The sequence below is a fragment of the Pelophylax lessonae genome, assembly GCF_965119305.1.
Source record: "Pelophylax lessonae genome assembly, chromosome: 8".
In the NCBI taxonomy this organism is placed as follows: domain Eukaryota; kingdom Metazoa; phylum Chordata; class Amphibia; order Anura; family Ranidae; genus Pelophylax; species Pelophylax lessonae.
This window is the reverse complement of record NC_138775.1, coordinates 182,378,821-182,403,916: the sequence shown is the minus strand read 5'-3', so window position 1 is coordinate 182,403,916 and position 25,096 is coordinate 182,378,821. Positions and strand designations below refer to the sequence as shown.

The following is a 25,096-nucleotide window of genomic DNA, read 5'->3' as shown; positions in this document are numbered from 1 at the left end:
TTAAGCTCCCAGACTCTTGTACTATAAAGCCATGTTGTTGTCATAGATGCAGTATGCGGTTTAGCATTGTCCTGCCTAGATAGAGAGGGACTTTCCTGAAAAAGATGTGGTCTGCATAGGAGCATATGCTGCACTAAAACTTGCATTTATCTTTCAGCATTGATGGTGCCTTTCCAGATGTTAAAGCTGCCCATTCCATACGCACTAATGTACCACTATACCAGCAGAGATACAAGCTTTTAAACCTAGTGCTGATAACAAGCTGAAAGGCCCATCTCTTCTTTTGTCTGGAGGATGCAGCACCCATGATTGTCAAAAAGAACGTCAAATTTTGAATTGTCTAACCACAGAACAAATTTTCCACTTTGCAACAGACCATTTTAAATGAGCTTTGTGCTAGAGTCGATGGCGCTGTTTCTGAATCATGTTCATTATGGCTTCTTCGTTGCATGATAGAGCATTAACATGCATTTTTTGATTGGCACAGCAAAATTTTTGGAAGTTTCCCTAAATCCGTGCAGTGATGTCCATTTTGGCCTTGTCCCTTGTACACAGAGATTTCTTCAGATTCTCTGAATCTTTTGATGATATTATGTACTGTAGATGCTGATATGTTTAAAGTCTTTGCAATTTTACATCGAGGAACATTATTCCGAAATAGTTTGACAACTTTTTGACGCATCTTTTCACAGATTGGTGAACCTTTGCCCATCTTTACTTCGGAGACACTCTGACTCTCTAAGATGCTGTTTTTATACCCAGTCATGTTACTGACCTGTTTCCATTTAACCTAATCAGTTGAAAAAGATTCTTCCAGCACTTCCTTGTTAGTATCACTTATTTTGCCAGCTTTTTGTTGCCCTGTCCAAACTTTTTTGGAATTGGGGTGGTAGTATAAGGCATTTTTTATACTAAATGTAGAGCAGCTAGAGTTTGGATCTTCTTTGATGGGGGCAGAACAATGACATACTGCCACATAATGCAGTCCTTTACAGTCATTTTTATTATACTGCTGTCATTTTTATTTTTTTTTAAGCCAAATACAGCTTTAGGTCCTGTTTTTCTGACATCTATGTACTAACTAGTAAACATCAATAAAGTGTTACTAAATAGGATTTTCAGTTTGTGTATTACAAGGATATCATTAAATTGTCATGAAATACGAGTAATACTCTGTGTGAAATCTTCGGTTTCCTCATCACTACATACTAAGAATAATAGGCAATATATAATACGCTGTAAAACAAATCTGGGAAGCTTTACTTCCTGTAATGATAGAATGATTTTATTGCCAGATAGACAAAAGAATTAAAACTCCCCTAACTTATTTATTTTAAATCCTAAAGAGAGAATAAAAAAAAAATCTCCTTGCTTTAACGTCCATGGCAAAAGAATACATTACTAGGAGTCTAGTTTAAAAATGTCTTTATTTTTTTGTTTTATAGTGGGTAGAGTTTAGGGTCCATTCAAAAAATTCAGCCTGCAGTATACTGTATAAGTGGCAGAGTCCTGAATCTCTATGATTAACAGAGCAGAAGGAGCGCCACTGTAAACTCCAAAGCATCCCAGGACATGGGGACCATGATCTGTGCACGCCATTACATCACAGGACATAGGGACATTGAGCCACACATTCCACAGCATCACAAATCATGTGGACCACGAACTGTGCATTGTGTACTCCATAGCATCGCAGGACACGGGGACCATAAACTTTGCACTATGGAACAATGCAGGAAAGTATAGATTTTTCAATATGCTGATAAGCTGTCCACGTACATGCTCTGATCTAACAGTTACATGCTAATGTCTAACCAGAACTGCTTGCTTACCCCTCCTGTGTTCGGATCTCTCACAAAACCACCTGTTACCCATACCAAAAACAAGCAGTATCGGGTTATCACTGATAGACAAATTCACTGAATAATAATTAGTAGACTAAATACTACAAAAGTGCTTAATACTTCCTAAAGGCTACGTTGGGCTCTGTCTTGACAAAGTCAGTCTACAACAGCTCTGCCTAAAGATGGTGCTCCTTTTTGGAACCAAGAATATGACCCTATCTCATCAGTGGGCAGACATTTATCAACAAGCCCAAACAGAGACAGAAAGTGATAAAAAAAAAAGCTTATGCTAACAGTTTGATATAGGGCAACAGGCTGGTAAAATATGCCATGTATAATAATAGATAATAGGTCCACTTTATCACAACTAGTTTTTATGCATTAAGTCATGCTGCTATAAGGCATTCCATTCATTTTGTGTTACCCCAACATTGCATATTCCTGATACATGTCTGCTGTACTATGTACTTGTATTAAAAATTATTTTGTTCTCATCGCAATAATTCCTTTGTATGAAATACCTGGTGATCCTTCCAGTCCTCCTGCTTTCCTATTTCAAACTGACCACACCAGGTCATGGAAGCAGATCCATCCCAGCATGGTCAGTTTTCTTCTTTGCATTCTTCTTGGGAGTACCGCCTGTCTGTGCTATAATGGTCAGACCTGTGCTGACACACTGTTTACTGGGAAGATAAGTGAACAGTGACTCACAGGTCACATGATCACTTAAAATTTATTTTTGTATATGTATACACAAAAACATAATGAGCTCTCCTCTGTACATATATCCCCCCTACTTAACACTTCATGTACACAGGTACACTCAATATTTCCCTCATTTAACCCTGCCACAATAGAGGAGGTAGCTAAAGGTTTTTCCAATGCTCACCTAACCACCTGGCCTCTAGACCCTGTTCCCTTGCAAATACTAATGGTACCCTTCTGACTCTATCCAACACACTCTAACTCACATCTTCAATCTTTCTCTCTCTCTTCTGGCATCTTCCCCAACTCTCTAAATTATGTACTAGTCACCTCATACTTAAAAAGCCCTTGTTGAATCTGACCAATCTTAACAACCTAAGACCTATCTCCTTGCTCCCCTTTACCTTTAACTTTTTGAACGCCGACTTGGCTACCACTTCACTGAGAATAACCAACTTGACCCCATTAAAGCGGTAGTATACCGCTTTTTTTCACTTTTAACTACAGGTAAATCTATAATAAGTCTTACTTGTAGGTACAATTAATATCTCCTAAACCGGCACGGTTTAGGAGATATTTGCAGTGCATGCAGCCACTCACGCGAGCGGCGCATACACTCTGAAGGTCCGGTGGACCTTCAAGCTTTCCTTGCCGGGAGCTTGCCAGAAAATGACTCCCGCGCGCATGCGCGGGAGTGACGTCATCGCGGCTCCGGCCGATCACATCGCCGGAGCCGCCGAACCCGGAAAAGAGACGCCGTGGGATCATGTCAGCGCCCGCAGCGGTGTCCGGGGGTCCGTGTCAGGGCTTCGTTCTAAGGTAAGTAATTCATAATGAGCTAGTATGCGATGCATACTAGCTCATAATGCCTTTGTCTTGCAGGTTTTTTTTTTTTTTTTTTTATTTTAGGTTTACAACCGCTTTAAGTCTGGGTATCACCCTCAACACTCCACAGAAACTGCTCTCCTAAAACTCACAAATGATTTACTATTGGCTAAAACTAATGGTCACTATTCTGTACTCCTACTCTTGGATCTCTCTCTCTCAAAAACCTCCACTTGTTTAGTCACAGTGACTGTATTGTTTGTTGGTTCTCATCGTTCCTATCCAACTACACCGTCAGTGTCCTCCCTGGATCAGCTGATCAATACGGTTTCTACGTTGATGACATCCAAATCTCTCTACCCCTCAGCTCACTCCATTAGTCTCCTCAGGCATCACTAATTTACTTAAAGACATATCAGTCTGTATGTCACACCACTTCCTCAAACTCAGTCTAACCAAAACCAAGCTCAAAGTATTTCTTCCCCCACATGTCCCTTCCCCTGACTTCTCTGTTCTAGCACAACTATCAAACCGTCCCCGCATGCCAGGGTGCTGGGTGTAATCTTTCTTTCTGCCCCACATCCAACGACTGTCCAAAACTTGCTACCTCAGCTTATGCAACATCTCCAAAATACGCCCCCTCTTAACTAATGACACCACAATGCTTCTAACTCATTAGTTATCTCTCGCCACAACTATTACAACTCCCTCTTCTTTGTATTACCTTTACATAGGCTATCCTCCCTCCCTTCAGTCCATCTGTTAGGAACGCTTCCTGAGCACACCGATGTGCTGTCATGAGTCTGCAAACTAAAGGGCTAACCTAGAGCAGACTAATTGCAATAATTGGCAAACAGGCTGCTTTATGTAAACAGCTCAGCAGCACTGTGTCTTTGCTGTCTTGTCTGCAGCTCCTCCTGTGTTCCTAAAGCCTGTGTCCTGTTACCTGTTTGATATCCGTTTTGTTCCTAACCTCGTTGACCTGCTGCCCGTCCTGACCCTCGATTTGTTTGGCCATTCTCTCGGAGCTCCCTTGTCTGCTTATCCGCCTTCGGATCTTGACCGGTTTCTCCCTTGGTGGGGCGACCCTGAGGACCGCGACCTGGTATCCACACGCAGCGAAGTCCATCCTCATCACTAGAGGCTCTGGCGAAAACCGGTGGATACTTAGATTCTGCACCTCAGGTTAGCCTTTGTCACTTACCTTGGGGGTTTCCGTCTAAGCTCTGCCCTCCGACACACGTGGGGCCTTCCTCTGCCATCAGGCTACCACTTGTATCCCTAACACCATCATAATTAATGCAGCCAGACTCATCCAATATACCAACTATTCAGTGTCCCTCATACCTCTCTGCCAATCGCTGCATTGACTTCTGATCACTCAACAAATAATATTCAAAATACTAACAACTTACAAAGCCATCTACAACTCTGCCCCCAGCTATATCTCTAACTTAGTCTCAAAATACCAACCAAATCATTCCTCCCATGACCTCCTGCTCTCTAGCACCCTTGTCATCTCCGGCCATGTTCACCTCCAGGACTTCTATCAAGCCTCTCCCATCCTCTGGTACTCTCTACCCCAAATTGTCTGACTATCTTCTACTGGATTTTAAAAACCCTTCTATTTACAGAAGCTTATTTTGCCTCCACCTAACAGATCATCCCATAAATTATTATTTTTTTTTTTTATCACCTAACCCCCACCGCCCATTCTTTTAGATTGTAGACTCTAACAAGCAGGGCCCTCTGATTCCTCCTGTTTTGAGTTGTATTGTAACTATACTGTCTGCCCTCATGTTGTAACGCGATGCACAAACTGTTGGCGCTATATAAATCCTGTATAATAATATTATTAATAATACCTTAGATTGTAAGCTCCTTGAGGGCAGGGACTTATGTGAATGTACAATATATATGTGAAGCGCTGTGTAAATTCACAGCTATACAAGCACCTTTAATAAATAAATTAATAAAGCAGCAAGACAATGACTCTAATCATCAAAGTAAACCCACTAAAGACTGGCTTCAGAAAAATAAGATGCGTCTTTTGGAGTGGCCTAGTCAATGCCCAGACTTTAACCCCATAGAGATGCTGTGGAATAACCTCAAGAGAGCCGTTTGCACCAGATATCCTACAAATGTGTCTAAAGCAGTTTTGTACAGAGGAATGGGAAAAAACATTTCTCCTGAATGTTGTGCAGGTCTGATCCAGAACTACCAAAAGCATTTGCTTTAAAGTGTTTGTTCCCCTAAAAAAAAAAAAAGAGGGACCTGTTCCTTTAAAGCATGTTATACAGTACAGTGCTTGCGCTGTGTAATTTGGCCCCCTGTATCACCTAAAATACCTGGCTGATCCTGCCTGGTGCTGCCTTCCCCCCTGTAAACTGACCACGTTTATCGTGGGTGCTGAGCCCTGACACTGTGGTCAGTTAACATGCCTCAGTCATACGCTCTCTCTCCTCTGTCCTCTCCCCCCTCCCTGCCTGTCAGCTCCTGTATGTGTGTGAGGGCCGCCCCTCCCCTCCTGCAGCTATCAGTAATTTTACCTTTTAAAAAATGTACTGCCAGCGCCTCTCTTGTATCCAGCTATAACATGCAGTAGAATTGTTTGTGGAAAAGGAAGCGTATAAATACCATTTTTGCAGATAACCTCAGGCCGGTCACGTGACTCCTGACTCTCCACCCCCATCTAAGGGCTACAGCAGGAGGAGATAAGCGGCCAGCACAGCGGTCATGTGACCTCCGGGAGATCTTGGCTCCTCCCGCTGTAGCCCTGGATCGGAGTAGGAGAGCGGCCAGAAGTCATGTGACCAGCCTGAAGGTATCTGCAAAAATGTTATTTAGACACTTTGTTTTCCACAAACACTTACACTGCATGTTATAGCTGGATGCAAGGGAGGGGCTGGCAGCAGACATGCAATGTAAGGTAAAAAACACTTTAAGTCACTGCTGCCAAAGGAGGTTTGACCAGCTATAAACACTAAGGGTCCACCTAAATTTTCCTCCAGCACTTTGAATGTATAGTGGGTGTATAAAAAAAAAAAAAAAACATGAGAAATTAGAAATGTTTGTATGTTATCAGCTAAAGCATATTGTGTCTGTCTATTGTGATTTACAGTAGATGAGGATCAGATCGTATTTATGGCAAATTACGGCAGAAAATCAGTCATTCCAAGGGGTTCACATACTTTTTCTTGCCACTGCACCTTTCCTCCCTATAGAAGCAATACAATTCAATACAGCACAGGTGAAAAGTAGCCGCATGTTAAACACACAGTTCAGGGTGCGGGTTTTCCTCCTTTAGAAACGTCTCGTAACAAAAAGCTGTGTGCACAAGCTCTTGAATACACGGTCCACTTAGCTAATACAGAAAGCTGAACATGGGCCATGCTACATGTTCACCCAAGCTGAGCCAACAGGACTGCACTTATCATACTTTTCATACACGCTCACAGCATGAAATATTTACTCTGCTGATTAGCTCCAGCAAGTCAACTCTCGCTTTGATAATGACATTTGTCATAATATTTCCAACAAAACCTAATGACAGAAAATTACTCCACTCCACTGATCACCAAGACACTGCAAAACAACACCTCAATCAGCAAAACCATACACAGCTTCCAGCTCAAGCTGGCAAAGCAGATTTCCAAAAGTAAACTATTTATTTGTGCATGACAAGTCACTTGTGAATATGACACTCATAGGTGCCCAGTAATAACCCCACTATGCTTGTACGCAGGTCAATTATATTGGAATATATTGCATCTTACGAGTCCTTAAATGTGAAAGCTGCATTTGGTTTTGTTTTCTACTTGTTTTCCCCTAAAGATCAGTCTGTAGCACACTTAGTCCCGGTTCACACTATTGCGATGCGGGAACACTGCGAATATACTGCGTTGTTCCCGCATCGCATCCGCAGAACAGGCAGTTCACACTGCCATATGCGATACGCTGGGGGTGTCAATTCAAAGTTAATGACAACCCCAGATCAGATCGCATATCGCAGTGCTATCTGACAGTTCGCACATGAATCAGATCACACTAGTGTGAACCACCATGCGATCCAATTCTGCTGCAGACCAAAAAAAGGTTCCTGTGTGAGTTCACTGCGATTGCGGAGCGAATTCAGCCATACAAACTGTATGGCTGAATTTGCACCGCACAGACATTGCATGTGATTTTAGGAGCAGTGCGCTATGAATCATATGTGATGTCTGTGATCGCATAAGTGTGAACCGGCACTTACTGTCTTAGGATGTCTCCACGCTGGAAGGAGGAGAAAAAGATACACCTTTGAACAGCAGCATTGTCTATCTGGGGAGAGGGTTGTGTTAGACTAGCAGATTTAGATGGAGTTGATTAACGCATTGAAGCTGAACTCCACTTAAAGTGTTTGTAAACTTCAGACATGAAATAGGAATAAAGCATATCCCTCTATAGTGTGTACTTGTTTCATTTCTAACTGCTGCTTCCTTCCTCTGCTATCAGCAATAATCGCTTATGACAAGTTTTCCTAATACCAAGAGAAAAATAGTGATGGGAGGGACCTCCAGTAGATTGACAGTCTCAGCTTAGTTTCTGTGTGCTGTGTGAAGGTGTGTCTCTTCCCTCCAATCAGCTCTCAGAGCTCTACCCACTGAGCTCTGCAGAGTGTTACGTCAGCTCGCAGAAATGCAGGGAAAAAAGTCCCTGACCCTTTTTTTTATTTTTTTATTACGCCGCTTTAAAAGCACCCTATGTTTGCCAATGTGTGGGGTACCATTAAGAATTATTGGCACCCCTAAAGAGCAAAGCATTTGTGTGTGTCAGGAACGAGCGCAATTTTGCGCGCGTTCTGCGACATACAGTAACAAGAACTGAACCTTGGACAGGGGTTCCTCGGGACTGAAAATACTTTTCAAGTGCGCCCCGACTGGAAAAGGGTTGAGAAACACTGCTCTACTTGTACTTGTCTCAATTAACAGCACTAAGTGTAATTTCTAACTGCAGCTTCTTTCCTCTGCTATCAGCAATAATTGCTTCTGCCAAGTTTTCCTGATACCAAGAGAAAAATGGTGATGGGAGGGATCTCCAGCAGATTGACAGTCTCAGCTTTGTTCCTGTGTGCTGTGTGACGTAGGTGTCTCTCTTGCCTCCAATCAGCTCTCAGAGCTTTACCCACTGAGCTCTGCAGGGTATAACTTCAGCTCTCCGATCCCTTTTTTCTGAACTCAGACAAGCTTTAAAAATTCAGCACTTTGAATGGCAGTAGATAAACAGCTACAACTTATGTAGGAGGCTTAGTTTAATCTCTGTGCATCACCTGAGGCCAGTCACTTCACTAGGTATATGTGAGGGTTAGAACCACTTTAAAACTTCATAAGCAGTTGCAAGTTCACAAGTTTTTTTCCCCTTTTGGGATAAAGGTTTTATATACTGTACATATAAAAAAGGCTGACCATTGTAAGCACCCCTGTCAGTGTTAAATGGTTCATTTTTTATTTGTATTTTTACCTGGTAATCCTGGAAATAGCACACTTCATGTCCCTGGATGGCTAAATTCACTCCTCCGCTGTATCTATAGAGGGAGCCATGGTTGTCCCCCAGGCTGGACTTCAAACATATCTGTCCTTGTTCATCTCCATTACATACAGTGTTGGGGTTAACGAGTTACAATGTAACGCGTTACGTTAACTACGTTACTTTTTTTGGTAATGTAGTAATGTAACGCGTTACATTCATAACATCGGAAACTAAATTACTTTACTCAGCTTGAGTAACACGCTTTCCTGCGTTACCCAAGCCGTTGACATCTCGCGCGGGCCGAGGAGGAGGCGAGAGGACGAGGAGACGCGGTGGATCGTGTGGACGACGAGGAGACGCAGGGGATTGTGTGGCCGAGGAGGAGGAGGGAGGACGAGGAGACGCGGGGGATCGTGTGGCCGAGGAGGAGGACCAGGAGACCCGGGGGATCGTGTGGCCGAGGAGGAGGACGAGGAGACACGGGGGATCATGTGGCCGAGGAGGAGGCGGGAGGACGAGGAGACGCGGGGGAACGTGTGGCCGAGGAGGAGAGCGGGAGGACTGAGGAGAAGATGCCTGCCACTGCAGGAAAGTGCACTGGTCTCTCTTGCGTGGTCACTCTGGCATTGAAAGGGGGCACACTGGGGTCAATCTGGGGGCACGCGGTGGTCACTCTGGGGGCAAACTGTGGTCAATCTGGGGGGCACGCTGTGGTCACTGGGGAGCACGCTGTGGTCAATCTGGGGGCACGCTGTGGTCAACCTGGGGGCATGCTGTGGTCACTCTGGGGGCACGCTGTGGTCACTCTGGGGGCACGCTGTGGTCACTCTGGGGGCACGCTGTGGTCAATCTGGGGGCACGCTGTGGTCACTCTTGCATTGAAAGGGGCACGCTGTGGTCACTCTGGCATTGAAAGGGGGCACGCTGTGGTCACTCTGGCATTGAAAGGGGGCACGCTGTGGTCACTCTGGCATTGAAAGGGGGCACGCTGTGGTCACTCTGGCATTGAAAGGGGGCACGCTGTGGATATATATATATATATATATATATATATATATATATATATATATATAAATAAAACAATAAATATTGTATTGTTTTTTTCGTGCACTACAAATAAATATGCGCATTGCAATTTGTTCATATTTTTTTTCAAAAGTAAAGTAAAGTAATAAGTAGTGAAGTTACTTTTCAAATGCAGTAACTAGTAAAGTAATCTCATTACAATTTACAGAAGTAACTAGTAACTAGTTACATTTTTTGAGTAACTACCCCAACACTGATTACATATGGGGTGATAGATTTAGTAGTTTACACAAAAATTAACTTTGTTTCTGCTTCCAGTTCCAGTGACAATGACTCTGAGGGGAATTTATAAAAACTGGATCAGCCAGAATCGTGTGCAGATGTGCATGGCAACTTATTGGTTTCTATTTTTCATTTCCAAAGCACAACAGAACAAGCTGAAGATAGAATCTGACTGGTTGCCATGCACAGCTGCTCCAGATTTTCTATGCTCCAGTTTTGATAATCCACCCTCTGTATTTCATGCAAAATCAGCAGGTATTTTCTGTACTTGCTGTAAAGATTCTTAGCCTGAAAAATGAAAATTAATGCAGCCACCAAATCTTAAGGACTGATAAGCTGCAATATATCACCTTTTTGTTTATGGGGAATTTTATACTTTTTTATTAATTTAAAACAAACTAAAAGCCAGATGGATGGTATGTATGTGATGTTCATTTTCTGTTAAGGATTTTATTGGCATCACATGCAGGGTGCCTGCACCCAGCACTTCTAGACTTTTGCTGTGAAAGTGACACCATTTTGAGCTGTATAATGACTGGCAGTACAGCAAACAGAGCTGTAAAAATGTAGGTTGGTAGACTAACTGTACTTTTAAATTACAGGCAGAGTCTGAATAGTTGTGATGAAAGCTTGGGAAACACGGTAATAAATTGTAAAAAAAGATCAATAGCCAGTAATTCTATATTTCAGGTATAACCAGTTGGGAGTTGTAGGTTTTCATGTTAGCTGTCGTTCTGCTGTCACTAAATAAAGTCATTCTTCCATTAACCCAGTAATTAAATGTTTGTTACTTTGCCTCTAACATGTGGGTGTACTTTGCCTTAAATATTTAATTACTATGTTACACATTCTCACCTGAAACAACCTTTACACATTTATATCTTCATTTAAAAAGATGTATTTCAAATAATAACCATTGCTGTAAAAATCCGATTTTTTCCTTTGATGCACTAGGGAGTAGTTGCTGGAATTTCAATTTTGGAATTTTGGTTAGGCACTAGGCATGACGTTTTTTGATTTTTTTTTTTTTCTTATTCTTAGTGTTTTCTGTATCTATTGTAACACATGAACTTACAGTGCTGAAGTGCATTTTGGCAGGGTTGTAGAGTTTGTTTACACTAGTCGTGCTCTCTGAAGACTGATTTGCGTACCGATCGCTCTTCAGAGAGAATTTGACAGGTGGTGAGAAGCTGTTGCATCACATCCTCGTCGCCTGCTTTAACATCATTGCATGGTTGTGGCTGTGTATTAGTCTTTTCTTCTGGTGTGCGAAATATTGGAAGGGTATACACAGGTTGGTTAACCACAATGTGGATAATTTGGCAGCTCTTGTACACATTTTTGTAAGGATTAATTTTCTCTTTAACAACTTGCTGACTGCCCTATAGCACTTTTACTACTACAGGGCATTAGCTGGGCACAGGATGACGTATATATACAAGTGATTCTGCACTTCCGCCAACAGGTTGCTTGTGTTGTGATAATTCCCAGCAGAAGCTGATCTATGGGTGCCGGGCACTCTATGTCTTCCGGCATCTGCCCATCATCGGCAATACACAGAAAACTAAGATATGCCTATGTAAACAATTCTGACAGGGGGGAAGGGATCGATCCTGTGTTCCTGCAAAGCAGGGACTAGAATCAATCTTTTCCACTAGTGAAGGCAGCACACAGTACACAAAAACACTGGCTAGGCACACAGTTAACCCTTTTATCGCCCCAGATGTTTAATCCCTTCCCAGCCAGTGTCATTAGTACAGTGACATATTTTTAGCACTGATCACTGTATTAGTGTCACTGGTTCCCACAAAGTGTCATTTAGTGTCTGATTGTCCCCTGCAATATTGCAGTCCTGCTATAAATCTCTGATCACCGCCATTACTAGTATAAAAAAATGAAATAAGATTCCATAAATATATCCCATAGATTGTGGATGGTATAAAGTTAATGTAAACCAATCAATATCTGTTTATTGAGATTTTTATTTTTTGTTACCAAAAACATGCATCAGAATACATACAGTGAGGAAAATAATTTTTGATCCCCTGCAGAAGTTTGCCCGCTTACAAAGAAATGAAGGGTCTATAATTTTTATACTAGGTGTATTTTAAATGAAAGAGACATAATATCAGCCAAAAATCCAGAAATAAACATAAAACAAATGCTATAAATTAGGCTGTAGTTTAGTGAGTAAAATAAGTATTTGATCCCCAAACAAAACATGACTTAGTACTTGGTGGAGAAACCCTTGTTGGCAAGCACACAGGTAAGACGTTTCTTGTAGTTAGTGACCAGGTTTGCGAACATCTCAAGAGGGGTTTTGGTCCACTCTTCTTTACAGACCTTCTCTAAATCCTTAATGTTTCTTGGCTGTCTCTTGCCAACTCAAAGTTTCAGCTCCCTCCATAAATTTTCTATAGGATTAATGTCTGGAGACTGACTAAGTCACTTCATGAGCTTAATGTGCTTCTTCATGGGCCACTCCTATGTTGCCTTGGTGGAATGTTTTGGGTCATTGTCATGCTGGAAGACCCATCCACGACCTATCTTCAGAGCTCTTGCTGAGAAAAGAAGGTTCTCATCCAAGACTTTATAATACATGGCCCGTCCATTGGCTTCTCAATGCGGCAAAGTCGGTCTGTACCTTTAGCAAAGAAACAGCCCCAAAGCATCATATTTCCACCTCCGTGCTTGGTGTAGGGATGGTGCTCTTAGGGTCATAGTCAACATTTTTCTTCCTCCAAACAAGTTAAGTTAATGCCAAAGACCTCAGTTTTGGTCTCATCTGACCACAGGACTTTCTCCCAATCTTTCTTAAAATTATTTAGATGTTCATTGGCATGACTGTACATGTGTCTTCTTGAGGAGGGAGACTAGATATGATAAAAATGATAGATCCTTCATTTCTTTGTATGTAGGCAAACTTACAAAAATCTGCAGGGGATCAAACAATTATTTTCCCCACTGTATTGGCTTACATTTATGAGTAAATTTGATTTTTTTTATTTTATTTATATGGATAGGTTTTATAGCAGAAAGTAAAAAATGTTTTTATTTTTCCAAATTTGCTGTTCTTTTTTTGTTTATAGCAAGGTGATCAAATACCACTGAAAGAAAGCTCTATTTGTGGGAAAAAAATTACATACATTTTTTTGGGGTACAGTGCCGTATAACCCACCAATTGCCAGTTAAAGTAAAGCATTGATGTACCGCAAAAAATGGGCTGGCCATGAAGGGGGTAAATCTGCCAGAGATCAAGTGGTTAAATGAGATGTCAGATATTCAGGGATTAAGACAGACAACAAGTACTTTACCTGATTCAAGCACTTCAGCCATTTTTTATAGATCCAAAAGCAGCCAAAACAGCACTTTGACGTACACCTGGTGCATGCATTGTCCTGGAAACAAAAAGAAAGCAACATTTATTTGCATCATTCAGCACAGCATGCCACAAAAGGAACAAAAGTCTTCATGACAAATACTAACAGGGGCATTTTTTTTCACACCCTTTTCCTGCCATGGTGGAACTATTTTGAAAGTAGAGATAATGAAGTGAATGTTTTTCCCACCAAGCAGAACATGCTTCTTTGGAAGGAAAACAACTGGTTCGACAGCTGCGAGAATCTGCAGAGCAATAACCTCTGTGATCACGCCAAACAGGAAATAACATGGCCATCTAATAAACCAGAAATTCAATAATAGTGCTGTTGCTTCATTCAAAAGCAGATCACAAATTATGTACTTATGTTTTCTCTGGTAAAACAAAAACAATTAGGGGTGTATTCATGAAAAAAATGCATAGCTGTTGTGCATTGAAACTGCATATGAACCGATATGAACAAATAAGGCAAAATCAAATGTTCTCAGGCTATATTTTGTGCAGATCGAGAATATGTATAAGTATGCTCCTCAACTCCATCTAGTGGGCAGAATGTGGTATTTTCACATTCGATCTAAAGAAATTTAGCCTCCAGACATTTGATTTTGCCCTTTTGCACAGAATGAATGTAAACAATAATAATAGGATGCAATGCCAAGCTGTGGTTTCCAAAGCAAGCAAAGTCCTTTCTATTAACAGAGGCATGGACTTTAGAGAGAGAGATATAATTTTGCCCCTGTACAAATCATTAGTAAGACCTTATCTGGAATATGCAGTTCAGTTTTGGGCACCAGTTCTTCAAAAGGATATCGGGAAACTGGAGATAGTGCAGAGAAGGGCAACCTAACTGATAAGAGGCATGGAGGACCTCAGCTATGAGAAAAGATTAGAGGAACTGAATTTATTCTCTCTTGAGAAGAGTAGAGTAAGGGGGGATATGATCAACGTATAAATACATAAGGGTCCATATAGTGAACTTTGTGTTGAGTTATTCACTTTAAGGTCAAAACAGAGGACAAGGGGACACTCTTTACGTCTAGAGGACAACAGATTTCGTCTCCAGATACGGAAAGGTTTCTTCACAGTAAGAGCTGTGAAAATGTGGAATAGACTCCCTCCAGAGGTGGTTCTGGCTAGCTCAATAGATTGCTTTAAAAAAGGCCTGGATTATTTTCTGGGTGTACATAATATAAATGGGAACTAATATTTAAAAAAGGCCTGGATTATTTTCTGGGTGTACATAATATAAATGGGAACTAATATTTATAGGTAAAGTTGATCCAGGGAATATCCGATTGCCTCTCGGGGGATAAGGAAGGATTTTTTTCCCCTTGCTGTAGTAAATTGGATCACGCTTTGCTGGGGTTTTTTTGCCTTCCTCTGGATCAACTGCGGGTATAGGATTGTATATATGGGATTGTATGGTTGGGTTTTCTTTACTGTTTTTTTTTTTTGTTTTTTATTGGTTGAGCCGGATGTTGAGCCGTTTTTATTGGTTTGGACTGAAAAACTATGCGTTTTTTTAATCCAAATACACCCCTTGGCAATATTGATGCAAGAACACTGCTTGCGGAATATCTCTATTTTCCATTTCTGCATCTGTACACACCCAGGTGCCTTGCTAGGTAAATTCCCATAGCTGTTGTTTCCTTCTGTTTGATCCTGAATGGCTTTAACAATTACACAGCGAATATGCAATCCAAGTTACAGTTAAGTTTTTCCCTATCACTGTAGCCTTGTCCACCTACCTTATTCTAAAGCTTGAGAGGGAGACTGCATAACGTCAAAATCCTGCAATCCTCCCCAGAGACACTGCAAAATGCCTTATAAATAGAACAAATATGACTGCAGAACCTAATTGTTTTATTTATTATTTGCTGCAGCTGGGTTAAAATACCCTCTGCTAGCAACATGCTGGAAAGCTGGTGTGCAGCTCAACACAATGCACAGCTGTCCGGGTCTCCAGATTTTCGAGGTACTCCCTGCTAGTGTTCCAATTATCCATGCTCACACTGCATTACAATAGAAAAACCCGAGGCCTAGATTAGATGACATACACTGTTGAATTACATTTAGAGTTATGTACCATTTTTAATAAATCATATTCTTGTATATATAAGTTAATTTTACACTTAGGTAATTACAAAGTGTTTTGATAAAGATGTCATGTTGGCTAGACCTTCCAAGTTGGGTGCCGAAGCCCAGGAGCTCGCCTCCGCTCTTGTGCTGCACACTGATTATGAAAGAACTGGGTTTTTCTCCATCAGTTCACCCCCTGCAACTTTTACCTTTTGTATCGTTCGACCCTCCCTCCTAGATTGTAAGCTCTGATGAGCAGGATTCCTCTTGTATTTAATTATTTTGTAATTGTACTGTCTGCCCTTATGTTGTAAAGCGCTGCGCAAACTGTTGGTGTTATACTTTATGAATCCTGCATAATAATAACAATAAGATTGAATATTGAAGACTCAGAGCAAAACTTAATTTTCAACAAACCTGCACTGAGAAATGATGTCGGAGAAAGAAAGTGAGAATCTAACTGGTTGCTTTGAGGCAATGCAGATAGTTTGTTTAGCTAAACTTGAATGATTAACTTTTTTCAACCCTTTTAAATTGTGACCATGTATTTCATTAACTTGTCTTTAACGGAATTAGTCTTACTATAGAATAGATGACATTTTCCTGCTCTGCAGAAAGGGATCCCACATTATTACATTTTCTGTATGACAATGCTCTTATCACTATACATAATACAATACTGCCAGCCATCATTTCCTGTGCTGCCTTGCAATTTTCATTTGAATAGTCTATTAACCCTTGCTCCATATTTCCAAATGACAAACAATGGCATTCAAAAGTCATTCTATTCAGAAAGAGTTATGTTGTTCTTTCTTTCTGGACTCCAGTCTTCAAACACTTCCAACAGATCATACTAATAATATTTTCTTTATTTACGCTTTCATTGGAGTATTGAAGAATTGCCTCAACTATCCTATTGCTTGAGGGGCGATTATTTGAGCTTTAATCATTTATACTGGCAATTAAAGAACGTAAAATTTAAGCGTGAACAATAACTCAATAAGGAGCAAATATAAGACAAAGAAAGAGAAAGAATATAGAAGGGGAGCATTAGGGAATTTCCTAATTTGTCAACTAGCATCTCTGAATCCAGCATCTGGGTATTTAAAAATCACCAAGAAGGCCTGAACTATAACTATCATCAACTAAACATGATTATCTTATATGCAGATTATGCAGTAAAGAGATGCACTGTATATATATATATATATATATATATATATCCATGCACATGAACTTTAACGGCATCCCAGTCTTATTCCGTAGGGTTCAGTATTGAGTTGGCCCACCCTTTGCAGCTCTAACAGCTTCAACTCTTCTAGGAAGGCTGTCCACAAGGTTTAGGAGTGTGTCTATGGGAATGTTTGACCATTTTTCCAGAAGCCCATTCGTGAGGTCAGGCACTGATGTGGACAAGGAGGCCTGGCTTGCAGTCTCCGCTCTAATTCATCCCAAAGGTGTTCCATCAGGTTAAGGTCAGGACTCTGTGCAGGCCAGTCAAGTTCCTTCACCCCAAACTCGCCTTTGGGATGAGTTAGAGCGGAGACTGTGAGTCAGGTCTTCTCGCCCAATATTAGTGCCTGACCTCACAAATGCGCTTCTGTAGAAATGGTCAAACATTCCCATAGACACACTCCTAAACCTTGTGGACAACCTTCCCAGAAGAATTGAAGCTGTTATAGCTGCTAAGGGTGGGACAACTCAACATTGAACCCTACGGACTAAGACTGGGATGACATTAAACTTCATGTGCGTGTAAAGGTAGGTGTCCCAATACAGGGAGTGCAGAATTATTAGGCAAATGAGTATTTTTGAGGATTAATTTTATTATTGAACAACAACCATGTTCTCAATGATCCCAAAAAACTCATTAATATCAAAGCTGACTATTTTTGGAAGTAGTTTTTAGTTTGTTTTTAGTTTTAGCTATTTTAGGGGGATATCTGTGTGTGCAGGTGACTATTACTGTGCATAATTATTAGGCAACTTAACAAAAATCAAAGATACAGTATACCCATTTCATTTATTTATTTTTACCAGTGAAACCAATATAACATCTCAACATTCACAAATATACATTTCTGACATTCAAAAACAAAACAAAAACAAATCAGTGACCAATATAGCCACCTTTCTTTGCAAGGACACTCAAAAGCCTGCCATCCATGGATTCTGTCAGTGTTTTGATCTGTTCACCATCAACATTGCGTGCCACAGCAACCACAGCCTCCCAGACACTGTTCAGAGAGGTGTACTGTTTTTCCTCCTTGTAAATCTCACATTTGATGATGGACCACAGGTTCAGATCAGGTGAACAAGGAGGCCATGTCATTAGCTTTTCTTCTTTTATACCCTTTCTTGCCAGCCACGCTGTGGAGTACTTGGACGCGTGTGATGGAGCATTGTCCTGCATGAAAATCATGTTTTTCTTGAAGGATGCAGACTTCTTCCTGTACCACTGCTTGAAGAAGGTGTCTTCCAGAAACTGGCAGTAGGACTGGGAGTTGAGCTTGACTCCATCCTCAACCCGAAAAGGCCCCACAAGCTCATCTTTGATGATACCAGCCCAAACCAGTACTCCACCTCCACCTTGCTGGCGTCTGAGTCGGACTGGAGCTCTCTGCCCTTTACCAATCCAGCCACGGGCCCATCCATCTGGCCCATCAAGACTCACTCTCATTTCATCAGCCCATAAAACCTTTGAAAAATCAGTCTTGAGATATTTCTTGGCCTAGTCTTGACGTTTCAGCTTGTGCGTCTTGTTCAGTGGTGGTCGTCTTTCAGCCTTTCTTACCTTGGCCATGTCTCTGAGTATTGCACACCTTGTGCTTTTGGGCAATCCAGTGATGTTGCAGCTCTGAAATATGGCCAAACTGGTGGCAAGTGGCATCTTGGCAGCTGCACGCTTGACTTTTCTCAGTTCATGGGCTGTTATTTTGCGCCTTGGTTTTTCCACACGCTTCTTGCGACCCTGTTAACTATTTTGAATGAAATGCTTGATTGTTCGATGATCACACTTCAGAAGCTTTGCAATTTTAAGAGTGCTGCATCCCTCTGCAAGATATCTCACTATTTTTGACTTTTCTGAGCCTGTCCTGTCCTTCTTTTGACCCATTTTGCCCAAGGAAAGGAAGTTGCCTAATAATTATGCACACCTGATATAGGGTGTTGATGTCATTAGACCACACCCCTTCTCATTACAGAGATGCACATCATCTAATATGCTTAATTGGTAGTAGGCTTTCGAGCCTATACAGCTTGGAGTAAGACAATATGCATAAAGAGGATGATGTGGTCAAAATACTAATTTGCCTAATAATTCTGCACTCCCTGTACTTTTGACAATATCGTGTATTTTTTAAGCTGCTTTTCTCCTGCTAGGAGAAGAGCATTGCGAAGATCCCCAGTGTGCATGGGGCCTTAATATCTGCCTGGAGTTAAGTTTTAAAGACATGTATCTTTGATGACTGTTTTTTGTTCATGGATTATGTAGTAATGAAGAGGTGAACCTACTGAATGAAAATGAGTTGTTTAAAAAGATACAGTAAGTTTTCCAGTAAGAATTTAAAGGATAAGTTCACTTTTTAGAAACAAAATAATAAATGCAGGTAAAAAAATGTGCATTTATTTACTTTGTTTTTGGAATCTGCAAAGCATGGCACCAACGATCACCAGAACACTGGTGCCATACAGGTCTCCAGCAGATATGCCAGTTTATCTGTGTGGATGTACATCCCGTATGGACAAGCAGATACAATATACCTGGAAGAGAGTGTTTAAGAAGATCCTCGCTAGCTGTCAGATGAGGAAGTGCGGGGGACGGACCGTTTGTAACATGTTACACCCTGAATATGGGTGTAACATGTTATGAAAAGTTAACTTATCCTTTAGGACACAAAGCATGAACAAGCCCTTACATGTTAGTAATGCGGTTTATTTTTAACCACTTTACGCCTGCCCGCCGCAGTTATACTGCGGCAGGCAGCCGCTCCTGCGCGAACCGCCATAGGTATATGTCGGTCACGCGCAGGCAGCTAGGGGGCGAGCACGCGCCGCCAGTGGCGCGCTCCCGCTCATCAGCAGGGAAGCTGATGCATGGGGCAGGCGGCTCCGATTGCCGCCTGACACCCGCGATCGTTCCCCGCTGAGAGAGAAGAACGGTCAACTGTTGTAAACACAGCTGACCGTTATTCTCCCTGGAATGATCACAGACCTCCTGTGATCCTTCTATATAGGAACACAGGTCTCTGTGATCATTTCACAAGCCACGCCCCCCCAGTTAGAAACACGCCCCTAGGTACACATCTAACCCCTTGATCAATCACAGTGTTAACCCCTTCCCTGCCAGTGTCATTATCACAGTAACAGTGCATATTTTTTAGCACCGATTACTATAGTAATGTCACTTGTCCCCCCAAAAGTGTCAAAAATGTCAGTCAGGGGTCTGATCTGTCTGCCGCAATGTTGCAGTCCCGCAAAAAGTCGCAGATCGCAGCCATTACTAGTAAAAAAAAAAAAAAACAATAAAAATGACATATATCTTTCCCGTAGTTAGTAGACGTGATAACGTTTGCGCAAACCAATCAAAATAGGCTTATTGCGATTTTTTTTTACCAAAAAAATGTAGCAGAAAACAAAATTGGCCTAAAATGTTAAAAAAATTTAATTTTTACATTTTTTTTGGGAATGTTATATAGCAGAATGTGAAAAATATTGTTTTTTTTTTTTTTTTTTTTTCAGAATTGTCGCTCTTTTTTTGTGTATAGGGCAAAAAATAAAAAATCGCAGAGGTGATCAAATACCACCAAAAGAAAGCTCTATTTGTGGGGGAAAAAAAGGACATTAATTTTTATTTAGGTACAGCGTTATTGTCCATTAAAATAACACATACATATGGCCTGGTCATTAAGGGGGCAAATCCTTCCGGTCCAGAAGTGGTTAAGAAATGTATAGAGATTTGGAAATAATTTTTCTTTTTCTTTGGTAAAAGACTCTTTTGTCCTATTTTTTTGAACTGCTTAACATGTCTGCCACCCACATCTTCAGGGGTGAAAAGTCCAAAGCAGCTTTAATGAAAATAAGTTTAGACTAATTCTGAAATTCTAATATACCCATTAGGCCTCATGCACACTGGACGTTATGCTAACTCTCCTAGACTCCTTTCCTCTTGGCTGCACAATTTGGACAGACAAAACTCTTGTTATGCGTTTAGGTGCGTCAAGTGCTTGGGCATTAATTTATTTCATTGGCCAAAATTATAATTAACGTGCACGCGCATTTAGATGCATTTACACACACCACGCATTTTTTCTGCCAAAATACCACTTCTCTTGGACGCGCTGGCTGTGGGTTTTTTTCGGCCTCCAAGCTCCTTTAAATGTCTATGTGTGCAAGGACATGTAGGCTAACATGCAGGAGCGTTTAGAGGCAGAATAAAAAGCCAGACACCCGTAAAAGCAGCAGAAAAAATGTCCAGCGTGCATGAGGCCAAATCCAAATCTAAAAAACACTCTTGCCTATTCATATGATCAACTGGAAACAGTAATATTTTTCTAATTTTTATTTACATTGTTACAAAGCAACATTTCACAAAGTAAATACTAAACCAAATTCTGCTTTTGGCTGGCTGATTTATGCATTAAAACAACATTTACTATTCTTAATGCAGCACTAAACTCTGCAAGATACTCATGCATGCAGAAGAACACCAGGGATAAGCTGACAGCAGCCAGCAAGGGCTCCAACTTCCAGGGATGCAGTGGTTACAGCCCTTGCTGGCTGCTGTCAGCTTATAAACAACAAACACTGGGTATTGGTGAGCACAGGCCTAGTGCATTATCCTTTGGTTGGTATATTTAAAAGTAGAAAGATTAAAAATACTCACAAACGAGTTCTTGGTTAAAAGCATATCACATAAGGAACGCAGTCCTCAGTAATTGGATGCGAGGGTAAGTTGTCCCTTGAATTCGTAATGGCTAACGCGTTTCGAGAATTAGCCTCTTCCTCAGAGCCTGAAAAAGCATGTCTAAGCCCTTGCTTAAATACTATACAATGACATTTGAAACAAAGACACAGATTGGGGTCAGACCCTGCTCCTGTGGGGCGTGTGCAGAAAGCGCCCGCCCACCTCATCAATTGGCAATGTAGAAGTCATATGCATTGTGGAGGGTGCCTCCCCCTAGAGACATTTTAGGTCAGAACAATAAAAAATATACAATAAGAATACAATATAAAAATAGTAAGAATAATAGTAATATTTTTTATTTTTTATTGTTCTGACCTAAAATGTCTCAAGGGGGATATTTTTCAGATAATTCTTCGAGTAAAGCAGCCCCCCTAATACTTACCTGAGGCCATATTTATCCAGCAATGTTGCAGGAGTGTCTCAGCTGCCCGGGACTCCCCTCCTCATTGACTGATACAGCAGCGTGGCGCGATTGGCTCCCACTGCTGTCAAAGTCAGTCAGCCAATCAGGAGAGAGGGGGAGGAGCCGGGTCGCAGCTCCATGTCTGAATGGACACAGGGAGCTGTGACTCGGCTTGGGTGCCCCCATAGCAAGCTGCTTACTGTGGGGGCACTCAAAAGGAGGGAGGGGCCAGAAGCACAGAAGAGGGCCCTGAGAAGAGGAGGACCTGGGGCACTCTGTGCAAAACCAACCACACAGAGCAGGTAAGTAAAACATGTTTTTATTTAAAAAAAAAAAAAAAAGAAAAAAAAAACCAGACTGTACAATTATTTTAAAACTTTCATTAGAGAGTCAAGTTATAGTTACTGAAGAATGATGAAGTAGAAGGGGAGTGTGTGTGTGAGGGGTTGTGGATTTAGCCTGTGAGGGAGGCAAGTGAAGTGGTTGGGTAGAAGAAGTAGAAAAGATATAGAAAGGAAATGTAGGAGGAAACGGGGGAAAAAGGGGAGAGGAAAAAAAGTTTACTTAGTGCCTGGGGAGGGAAAGCGGCAACATTTTAAGGGATTTTTAAAATATTTTTTAAAGTATGGATTCACACCCAGATTTGCAATATAAGGCTGTATACAGTATAACAAGGGAAAAATGGAACTGTAATCTTTATGTGTTTGTATTCCTTCAGGAAAAACTAGAACGTCCAGCCTGCAACCTTGCCTCTGTGCAGGAGCTTCCTGTAATACAGACTGGTCACTGCTGCTCTCTCTCCTAGTGCAGGGTGACTTGTCTTGTATCCGCTCCTTTCTGTCATTTTTTTTCTGGCAGCCTGTAGTGAGGGGGGCCTGCTAATGTCGCTGCTAATTTTACAAGATAATAACTGTGTTTGCAAAGGCATTGGTGCACATTAGGTTTATTTATATCGCTTCTGGATATTAATAAATATACTTACGGTAAATAATAGTTTTTGTGCTTGGAGTTCAACTTTGAGGCTGCATTCACACTTGAGCGTAGCGTTTTTTACCGCGATTTTACCGCGATTTTACCGCGACTTTTTCAGGCGTTTTTCATTGACATCTATCAAAAACGCTGGTAATCAGCCCAAAAAGAAGCTCATGTACTTTTTTCAGCTACAGGCGTTTTGCAAAACGCTCAGATGTGAACAGGGGCCATTTAAATGAATGGGGTTTTACTTGTTGGGCGTTTTGGAAGCGTTTCTTTTGAGCGTTTTTGGAGCTGAAAACGTCCAGGTGTGAATGGAGCCTAAAACTGTCACAAAAAAAATAAATAAAAGTCACTTAGCTGGCCTTTTACAGCTGGGGTCCACCCAGATGCCTGGACTGGCAGCTGGCTCAGCCTCGCAGTGTGCTCCTGAGCCAGCCACACTCGCCCCCTCCTCAGCTCAGTGCTTCACCAGCTCTGTGCCGACTGAACACCAAGCACTGACTGATCAGTGGCCTTTGCTCTATCAGTTCCTGGTGTAGAGCGGCAGGGGACAGCATCTGCTGGGACCGGTGCTGCAGCCATCTAGGCTAATATGATTGTTTATTTTTTTTCTATTCCCGAACTTCTTGCTTAAAAAGTGGCTGTTCTGCCTTCACAGGAATTAAATCATATGATGGCACAAAGCAGAAAAAAATGCGCTTTGTGATTGGTTTCAGGTCTCAGAAGGACTAGATTCTAAATATACATTAAAGTGTCTGTAAAAGTTCTACACCCTTTTAGATGTAATGGTCAGGTTCCAAATTAATGAGCAATAGAAATCGCAAACTAAAAAAATAGCATAAACACAATTTTTCTTCCTTTTCGACACCGCAATCCTGGTCCTCAGCTTAGTATTGCTCAAAGCTTTAGGTGGAACCTGGTTTCTGTGTGTTTCACAATGCAAAATAATGAGGCTCTGTGCTCACCAATACCCAGCTCTGTTCCCCCCATTGTTGCTAATCCTTCTAGTAATTCCCCTCCTGTTTTTTACATTTCTCCATTTAAGACTGTATGATAAAAAAAGTAATGTGAAGGCCTGGAAATGTTTTGACTTGCATTCATTTGGATACTTTACCTAAATTAACGAATTTCTATAAAATATATATAAAAACAAAAAACTACTACTCATAATGTAAATGCAGTATACCAAATCAGCAACTATCCCTGGCACATATTCCACATGGGGATCCAATTTTCCTAGTTATACAACAACCTTGGCACCATAACACCACAATTGGACATCGTCACATGGTGTCGGTGCTAGCCAGGGACTTCACCTTTTAGAACACTTAAAAGAAAAAGTTTTATAGAAATACATATTTATGGTAGAGCCGTATGAAGTATTAGAAAGTGTGGCTCCCATATAAAGAAAGAAACAAGGCTCAATGACAAGAAACATTGGCAGCTCAATGTAAATATACTTCCAATGGAAAGTATGATATGGTTTTTTATTGCTTCAAAAGGGAAACAGTATTATTATACATTAGTCACTACAAAGGCCACAGCCATTCTTGCCAAGAAAACATTGGATGAATAAAAAATGATCGTTTTATTACTTTGACAGGATTGGCGGATCTATCTTTGGCACACATATTACGTGAATTCAAGCCAAATTATAAATGTAAAGAGGGAAACAAGTAGATAAACCGAGTTGAGTCACTGATACTAAAAGATGTAATAACAGCAAAACTAAATAATAGATTGTGAACATGCTGGGCCAGCACTTTTGGCTGCTAAGACATTATCATCACTCTTTTTATTAAGGCAGTTGGGGGACATCCTCTGCACATCATTCTACTGTACTTAAAATTAAATTAACTCCATTTCCTGCAGTCTGAAATTCTATTATCACTCCATAGTCAGGAATACCCAAAGCCTCAGAGGAAGTTCCATCCTACGGACAGAGGTTAAAAAGAATTCTTCTTACTGTGCTGGTTTCCGAAAAATCTTGTAAAAACAACCTTGGAATTAGAATGATTATACCTCACAATGGATTTATGCCAAAACATAAATCAGGAAAATCGGGAAAACTAAATAAGTACAATAGGATTATGAAACAGGGTTTG

At 41.1% G+C, this 25,096-nt stretch overlaps 1 protein-coding gene across 1 annotated transcript in view; it reads right to left on the bottom strand.

Moving 5' to 3' along the window:
- SLC44A3 (solute carrier family 44 member 3) overlaps positions 1-25,096 on the bottom strand; it is a 190,502-nt gene that overhangs the window by 45,859 nt on the left and 119,547 nt on the right. Inside the window, exon 13 of the mRNA XM_082265861.1 lies at positions 13,505-13,588. Coding sequence (XP_082121987.1) covers positions 13,505-13,588 — 84 coding nt within the window. The remainder of the gene's footprint in view (positions 1-13,504; positions 13,589-25,096) is intronic.